This window comes from Morone saxatilis, unplaced genomic scaffold, assembly GCF_004916995.1.
Source record: "Morone saxatilis isolate NCDOM2014 unplaced genomic scaffold, NCSU_SB_2.0 Contig0, whole genome shotgun sequence".
In the NCBI taxonomy this organism is placed as follows: Eukaryota; Metazoa; Chordata; class Actinopteri; family Moronidae; genus Morone; species Morone saxatilis.
This window is the reverse complement of record NW_023339650.1, coordinates 8,176,659-8,186,171: the sequence shown is the minus strand read 5'-3', so window position 1 is coordinate 8,186,171 and position 9,513 is coordinate 8,176,659. Positions and strand designations below refer to the sequence as shown.

At 43.3% G+C, this 9,513-nt stretch overlaps 1 protein-coding gene across 1 annotated transcript in view; it reads right to left on the bottom strand.

Moving 5' to 3' along the window:
* Nucleotides 1-43: 43 nt before the first annotated feature.
* ctnnd2a (catenin (cadherin-associated protein), delta 2a) overlaps nucleotides 44-9,513 on the bottom strand; it is a gene marked incomplete in the record, with an annotated part of 121,108 nt that continues 111,638 nt past the window's right edge. Inside the window, 2 exon segments of the mRNA XM_035656605.1 lie at nucleotides 44-2,204; nucleotides 3,134-3,210. Coding sequence (XP_035512498.1) covers nucleotides 1,785-2,204; nucleotides 3,134-3,210 — 497 coding nt within the window.

Genomic DNA, 9,513 nt, shown 5'->3' with positions numbered 1-9,513 from the left:
ACATTCTGTCACATACATGCACACATACAGAAACACGCACACGCACACACACACAAACACACACACACACACACATACACACACACGCACACACGTGTCCCCACGCACGCAAATTCCCACACAAGCTCATCCAAAACAGAGAGGCAGATCTGTACATCTATGGGAGGGAGATGTTATTCATGATCCCCAGCAATAAGTACGGCTTCACCTGATTAAAACACAAGAAAATAAAAATTACAAACAGCAGAGGGAGTCATTTAGTCATTGTCTGTAAACTTCGACAGAATGTCCTTTTAAAGTCTTTTTAGGACTGGCCCACAAGGTGTCAAAGTTTGGCACAATGTCATGTCTCATATCGCTCTGTCTTTACCTCTACCGTACACTGAGATGTACAATATTCACGGTGGCTCTTGTTGGACAGACCAGTTTCTATGCACAAGTGATGATGAGAAACCACTGAAAGTTGACATGGTCAAACATATCAGCTCCCCAAAAGGAAAAGACAACCCTTTCCAGAGACAGAGAGTGTGCTTTAAACATACACATATATTCTTTAGGCAGTGAAAAAGCACTTTTGTTGACGGAGAACTCTGGAGTCTGGATGCTGCTTTGCCGATCTGATGCTCTGGCAGCCTTGAACTGCTCTTGACGTTTGAGCATGTCCACAACGAAATTCAATTGATGGAGAGAGAAAAACACAAATACTGCAGGGTTTCCTCTCTGGCTAGGAAAAGGGCATAACAAAGTTGTCCACTGACATCCATCCTGACGATGTCTGTCTTTTCTGCTTCTTGTGTCCACGTTTCACTTGTTTTTGTTGCTTTTGTTGTTTCAGTCAGTAGTCATGGAAAAAATCATAATTTCATAAGTGGCCCCATCAAAAACATGTGTAATATACACACTATATCACCTTTGAACTGTACACAGAAAATAAAAATGCTTTTTTATAAGTGAAAATTTAGAAAAGTACAAATAAAAAAAGATGTAAAAGAATGGCGACAAAAAACGAAGTCTTTTGAAGATGACATTCCTTGAAACAAATTCAGTTGCCTCTGTAGGCAAGGCCATCGCAAACAAAAAAGGGGGGGATAAAAGCAATGCTACGTTTGTCACTTGGGTGAAATGGTAAACATCCACTTCTTGCCTTGTGCCTGATGTGCTTTCATCTTTTTCTGTGCTTTTATTCCTCCTGACCTCCTCAAGGACCCTCATGCCATCTTTGTGTCTCTTCTCTTCCTCTCTCTGTCTTCGACAAAAGGTCAGGCCACTTCCTGCTCCTACAGAGTAAATGCTCACCTTCATCCGCTCCCCATTATTTCTTGATCCCATCTCTCTTCCTCCTCTCTAGGCCTCTGCATGCTCTCTCTACCTGGTCGTTTTCTCCCTTCTCTTCTTTCTATATTCCCCTGCCCACTCCTCTCTGATCCTTTCATACACACTTCTTCATATCTACTCCCACCTTATCCACTCACCGGTGCAATGGAGCTGACTTTGAAGAAATAAAGCGGTCTGAAAAAAAAAGAAAAAGGGAAATGTCGGCATGCACATGCACAGTCTCTCTTTGTCACTCGACCTGACTTCGCTTCGTAAACCCCACCTAGCTCTGATTTCCCACTTATTTTAGAGAACACAAATTTCCTGCCACTGGCTACGAGTTCCCGTTTCAACATGCCCCTTGCTGTCACCTTGTGTTAATCTGCTGTTGATCGCTTGCAAAAATAATCCCTTTCACACACGCACACACGGACTCTCTTTTGCCCCCCCCCCCAATCATCATAGTCTAACTAGACCCAGGAGTCAGGCGAGGCCGGGTAGTGGCTGGTCTCGTAGTTCAGTTCGCTGTATGGCCGAGAGGCCGAGTAGAAGTCTACGTAGTTGCCAGTGGATTTGAGGCCCAGATGCATGCGTAGGTCTTCCCGTGGGTCTCGGGGTGGTCCAGTGGAGCTCGGAGGCTGCTGGGGTTGGGCCTGAGGCTGGGCCTGCGCCTGGATCTGCGGCTGCGGCTGGGATGGAGGAGGTGGAGGTCCCTGGTCCTCGTAGTAGACCTCATCAAAGCTCCGGCTCTGGCTGTGAGGTGGAGGCTGCGGTGGCTGAGGCTGAGGGAAGGAAGGAGGGGGAGGGTAGGGGTCGTAGTCTTTTAGCACGGCTGCTGACGGGCTGTCCTGCTGGGGCTGTGGGGGCACCACGCAGGGCTGGACCGGAGCCTGATGGGGGGCCGGCGGAAGTGGCAGAAAAGTGATGTGAGGTGGGGGTGAAGTACAGTGAGCAAGAATGGAGAGTCATAAAAAATGTGAGTAGTGGGAGCAAAGTGAAAAGAGGAGAGGGAGATAAAGGTGGAAGGATGAAGTGGAGAGGAGAGTGGCAGGGGGAAAGTGAGCACATGGAGAAGAAGGGTTTGAAAGGCAGGCAGTATGGGTAAAAAGGCTCAGATAGGAATCAGTTGGGAAGGGACTCATGCTGTGAATTCTCTATTACATGCAGGCGTTGAAGGGGGCAATTTATCTCTAACACTGTAACTCTCACTTGCTAGTTGAGTGTTTGTGCGCATGTATATGTGTGTGTGAAAATGCAGTCATATGTGTAAAAATCCTTTTGCTCACACACCCATTTCAGTTATTTAGTAGAGTTTAACTGCCAGTGGTAAAACCAAAGTTTGTATCCAGACAAAGGAACATTAATTATGTATTTCATACAGACGATCAAGAAACCAACATTTCTGTTCTAATGTTCCTAGTCTCTTTCCCTTCACTCTTCACCAGCAGAGTCATTAAACAGAGGCGAATAATTAGCGCAGTCAACCGGGGTAGTGATTTTAATTGCCAGTCGGGTGTGGTTTCAGGTTGCAGTAGCGGATGCTGCCTGAGCTGAGGGCGTGTCTCTACTGCACACACTGCCAGTGCGTCTCTTATCACAGAGAGACACCTTCTGTGTGCATGTGTGTGTGTGTGTGTGTGTGTGTGTGCCTCTTCCATCCTGCTGCTATCTCTACTAATAACCACCTTGTCATGACAGCATATGCCAATTTATGAGAGCCCTGATGACACGCATGCACTGCTAAGACCTTCTGCGCTGGTGTGTGACTGTGTGTGCATATAAAAGTGTGTAGTACATTTATAGATCACTATTAACTCACCTGGTTTTGCTTAATGTCATCGCTGGCAGTCAGGTAAGAGTTTCGGAACAACGTAGACGTCCCGCAGGATACTTGGACTGGATGGATGGAGGACAGAAAGAAAGGCAACACTTTAATGTGAATGAATGATAAAGATGACTAGTACCACTACTATTGCTAATAATAATAATAATTCAAAGACATGGGAAACTCCACAATTGGCTTAGTCAAAAATCAGTTAATTAGAGTCCAAATCTTGCTGCAGTTTGTCTAAAAGTTTGGCAATTAGTCTGGCCCTCGTGGTCTCAAGAGAACATTGTGAGAGAAAGACAAAAAAATAAAGAGAATGAAAGAATAGAAAAGAGAGCAATTGATATAAAGAGATACACAGACAATAGAGAGAGGGAGAAACAGAATTGAGAAGTGAGAGGAGAGATTAAAAGATTCTGGACAGAAAGACTGGCGAAGATGGAGAAGAATCAAAGTGTGTGAGAAAGAGAAGAAAAATAGTGTGAGGTCTAAAAAAATACAGACGAGGGGAGAAATAGGGAATGAAAGTAGAAGAGAAAGAAAGATAAAGAGGGGGATAAAATAGAATCATTTAATTATTCTCTGTCTCTCCATCACACACACACACACACACACACACACACACACACCTGCCATGCCGTCTTTCCGGGATGTGTGCGATTGTTGGGGAAGAAAGCCACAAGCCTGTACACCTAACCATCACTTTGCGCCAGCTTGATTGTCTGAATTGAGAAAAAACGTGTGCCAGATGTGCACCAATTCAATATTCAACATAATGTATCCAAAAACGGGTATGTGTGTGTGTGTGTGTGGTGTGTGTGTGTGTGTGTGTGTGTAAAAATTCTCAGAAAAGTCCTTTAACGTGTTGGGAAGGTGACCCCTTTATGCCCGCGACCAAGCTAAATGATGAATAATGACTGTGCACGCTTAAAACGAAACACACAACAGCAACACAGCACCACACACAAATAATAAGCAGCGCGCTGATGTGAGGGCGCATGCCGGCTTCCCTGGGTTTATTGCCTCATTATTTTGTGTGTGTCTGTCCTGTGTGTGCGTGTGTTTTGCTGTGTGTCTGCAGTGCCTCAAGCGCAGGACGCAGGGAGGACTTACCACCCAGTCCCGATGAGAGATTTGGATAGAGATTCTCTGACAGGAACGCCAAGATGGGACGGTTGAATGTTGACACCTTATCCACAGCAACCAAACCGCTCGTGTTTAATTAGCCAACTCAGCTAACTAGATAGTGCAGAGCAACATCCATCCGCGGAAGACGCGATCCTGGTCCAGGAGCTGATGTGGTTGTTTGGTGTGTGCCTGTTGTGTGTTCTGTACTCGCTTCGACGCATGGGCACGAATTCGCCACAGAAATCCTCACATTCACTCTTTTTATAATGAAATACTTCTATTTTATGTATTCTCCGCCCTCTTTATAATACTTTCTTTCATCTTATCTACTTTCCTCACATATATTTTCTCCATCCCGGCAAGTCTGTATTTTTTTAGACTTCACCAACTCTATACTATACCCTCTTGTCTTCTTTCTCCACAGCTACTTTCGATTTTCACATACTCCATTCTATCGCCAGCAGCTCTTCTGTGCTGTCGCGAGTTAAATCTTTTAATGCTCTCACCAGGCTTCACTTTCCTCAATATACTTCTATTTTTTCCTCTTCTTTCCTTCTACACCTTAATTTGCTACTTTTTGTTGTTGATTTTTGTTTCTTCCTACACCACTATGCTTTATTATACATCAAAGAATGTGGCTCCATCTTTTTTGCCTTTTATCTTCTCTTCTGAGCCAATATCGGTCTTTTGAATTTTTTTGTTGTTTTCTTCTGCTCAAACAATTGGTTGTCTCTTATTAGAGTTATCCTTACTGTAGGTGCTTTCATGTACATACTATTGAACCAATATCTTTTATATATCTTCGAGACCCAAACTGCGCCACGCGCAGTTTATATCTTGGAAACTGCCTAAAATTAAAGCTGATTTTTGACATACAGCCAATTGTGGAGTTCTCCCAGATGTCTTTTTATTGGAATGCATATTTTATTTGAATAATTTATAATTAATATATACGAAGTTCAATGGGGTAGTTATGCTTGCTCACTGCTTATGTCTCCATTATCATATCCAAATTTTTAATCTATTTTTCCTCCTTTCACTTCACTCTTAGGTGAAGATTGGTAATCTAGGTATCTCTTCCTCATAAATCATACAATGACCCTACACCATGCACGAGTAAAAAAAGCGGGAGCAAACAGGATCCAAATGTCATTTGGGTTTCCTGCAGGTGCGAGGAGGGATGCGTCAGAATTAGGATCATATAAACTACAAGCAAACCATATACTCTGTAACACTGAGCAGGAAAGATGCAGAGAGACAATTTAAGCTATAAAACCAAGTGATAGTTAATAAGTTCGAAAACTGCGGACTTATATTTATAGATTTGTATAACGTAACTATCCAACTTTTAAATATTTGTGATGATCAACACGCAAGTCAGCACCCAACACCAGACCCAGAAGGTCTACTTAGAACAGTTATAGCATGCGTGTCATGCCAGGGCATACTACCTTAACAAAATATCCAAGGAAGCAATATGCCTCCGATACGCACTTTGCATCAAAGAGGTAGCGAGAGAGATTACTCAATTCTTACCGTTCTGTCTGAGTCTGTGCTGATTTATGACAAGAAGAGAGAATATGGAGAGTAGGCACACACACGATCAATAAACACCACACCAGCACACGACAGATGCACACTAAGAAAAAGGTGTCTGCGTCTGTGTAAGATTTAACGAACGAAACAGCTACTTGAGAGGAGCAGTTGTGCAGTATGAGCAACAAACGCCCTCAGCTCAGGCCGATTGTCATTTCCTGCTACCGTGGCATTACCTCGCGTCATACACACACTCGTAGGGCTAATTAAAAATCTTTACTCGGTATGATACAGAGAGCGATCCTCCCCATAAACAACCAAACAATCAACGGACGGAGGGGATGGGAGTGTGTTAAAAGGAGGAGACTTCGCACGGCTAGCCTTTCGAACCGAGTGGGGAGGCGCGGCGCGGCGCGGTAGGTGAATATCTGGGAACATTTGGCCGTTAGTCCGGACTAGGAGGATGATAACCAGATTGTCTTAGGTTTCGCTAATGGTATTGCGACGAAAAATCTATTGCACTGCACTGAGTGCTGTATAATAGAGAGCGCGGGCGGCTGGTGTACTGCCTACTATAAGCTGCAGCATACCACTGCGCTCAGAGCAAAATCGGCGATACTCTTTATTAATACGCAACCTAGACGCCCGTAACATCCCCCTTTTCTTGTGTTCCTTTAAACACACTAGTGTTGCTCAGATACATGATCGTAGCTGTGTTCACCACGCGATGTAGCGACCTTTCATATCCCGATCCTGAGGCTGCACCTCATTCTAAGCTTAGATTATAATCCAAAACAACAACCAAATTGTTCCTCATTTAAAAAACCGTTGTACCAGTCAGTGAATATGCCAAATTTGTACCCTTAAAATTGCAGAGAGCGGGCCAGTTGAAATTAAAGATCAGCCAGAGCAGGTTTGATTGGTTTAGGTTTATTATTGGTGCACTTAAGAGCATAAGACTTTTTCTGGCGTCTTTGTGTTATTGTCCTTGATCAGACTGGAATGTGTACTATTTAAATAGGATAATTGATAAAGGTTTGGATTGTCGTGGTTATGCTACAAATACATATTTTATATTCCACTGCGCACTGTTTCAGTAATAATCTTTGTCCTCATTAACACTGAGATATCTTTGACTACATAATATGTCACTCTTACGCCTCAAGAGACCGTGACAAGCGAAGTTGTAAGGTACGCCCTGCAGACTGGAGCTGACACACACCACCGGCACACACACACCGCAGTCAGGCGTGTTCCCGCTAGGATTTTACACCTTCCTGTCGCGCGTACTGGTGAATTGTTGTGAAGACATCTCGGAAGACGTTCACAGTTATACTATCAAACGCGGGAAACAAAGTGCATAGTCACACACTTAATATCAGGTGTTCGCAATGCATGAATCTGGGTTGATTATTGGAATCACCAGGTGAATTTTTTAACAAGTCCACTGGGAATTGGTAATCAGGGTTTGTTGGCTGGAGGTGAATTGTAGATATACAGAAGATTAGAGACTAATTACAGACAATATATTGCTGTTTAATAATAATAAATTAATATCAATCCATCACTGTATTACAAAGTACAAAAATGGGCCGAGGAACATAACGTTCCACTTATATTTCGTCGCCTCTTTGGCAGTCTGACTCCGTCCGAAGTGCTTTATAAAAGTCAGACTCCTGATGAAAAATCATTGATTAGCTCACTCAATAAAGCATAAAAAAACGCGGAGAAAGAGTACATAACTGAGCAAGTTATAGAGTAGATTCTAAAGTCACTATATGGCTCACAACACTCAGAGCTGACTGTCCTCCTCGCAAAGGTATGGCCGACATCAAGAGACACATGGTGGAATCGGCAGTATGAACAATACAAAAGAGATAGTAAATAGTTATAAGAGAGCGAGAGAGATTCTGGAATATGAAGTATCTTTAATTTATTTATGAAACAGATGAAAGACATAATATGACTTCACACCCTACAAAAACCAACCCTGAATCGAGAGTCAGTGAGCGAGCGGTTAACACGAAAATCACGTGGGCTGAATCAATAAAAGAGATCACACAAATATCAGAGCGGAGAGGGAGGACACACAGGACTAGAATGTGATCGTAAGGAAGTGAGAAGGAGTTGGAGAGAGTTGACTCATCTCAAGAGTTTACACATCAAACGGAGAATTCTGGGAAACACGAAAGAACAGACTACAAACGCGACGGAAAGATGGAGAAGAATCAAAAAGTGTGTTGAGAAAGAGAACAGAGAGGATAGTGTTGATGTTGGTCTTAAGATAAATGATTTATTTCACATGACCTGCCAGCGGAACCAATCGCAGGACATTAAGTCTTGGTGGTGTTAAGGGTGGTATCTTTGTTTATGGAAGAATAAGAAATATCATGATAATTAGAAGAAGGAAGAAAGAAACACAGTAACGTAGGAGGAGGAGAGAGGGAAATATGGAAAATTACATCGAACCTCCACCCACCACCACCCCATTTTAATTTATTCTCGATGAGAGATCTACTCGCCATATTACACATTTAATAAAACCAATAAAAAATGGAAACAATACCACGAAACATTCACAACAAACATTCATGACTAGCACACACACCATCCACTACAGCAAGCGGCGTGCCATGCAGTTTAAACAGGAGCCTGTTGCTTTATGCCAGCGGATGCAATGATTGTGTTCACCCTTCTGCGCGCGTTGGGTCCATACTCATATTAAGCCTCTTAATCATGGATGTGTGAGTGCTGTGCGTATGTGGTAGTGGAATTTCCGCAGAAAAGCAGTTTCTGTAGATGTGCTGTCTTATGAGTGAGTATAGTCTGTGTTCAGCGTCCAGGCCACACCACTTCTATCGAGGCGGATGTCAAGCTTACTTACAGAGACCGTCCATACCATCTCTCTCTTGGATGTGCATCGAGAGAGCGCTGGAGAGTCGAGGGGTCCCCCGTGCTTACCACCACGAAACCTGAAGTAGCTTACGAGCCAATCACACCACTTACTTCTTTCCACACGAAAACACATGCATGCCCAGTTAGTCCACGTCAAAAAATGCAAAAACTGCATTGTTACAGCCTAATAAACCAGAGCGGGGCCATGGCGCCTCATCACCAAGCATGCCAGTGAGGACGCACGATAACATATGTAAGACTAGACTATCCTGCTTCGCCTTGGGTGTTGTGGGCGTTGAAAGTGAGATGATGAGAATGATAAGCTTTTCTGCTTCCTTTTGGATTTAAGAGGTTCACTAGAGATACACCATTTCAATTCTATTTCCCCATTCTAAAATTTTACTAATACTTGAGTCGGCATACATTAAGGGTTCCACCTTTCTCAACTCAAAAGGTAGCACAGGACAGACGGAAGCGATAGTAATTGATGAGTGGTACTTTGTTTCCTCTCTATCGTGCGAGAAAATTTTCTTTGGTTTTACACGATCACACACTACGATCTATCAACTACACACACACTACACACACACATATCCCGTGTGTTCATTATTTTTGTCCCCGACATCCGATCCCCAATACCAATATTTTTTTATTATGAACCTTACTCGACACAAACTCTCCCCTCCCAGTAGTTCGGGTTCACTCACAATCGGACACAATCACTTCCACCTCGTCACACCTGCACATCCCGTCAATCATACATCAGTTTTACTTGTTCCTCAATCTTTCTCAAGGAACAATCAGCAATCACA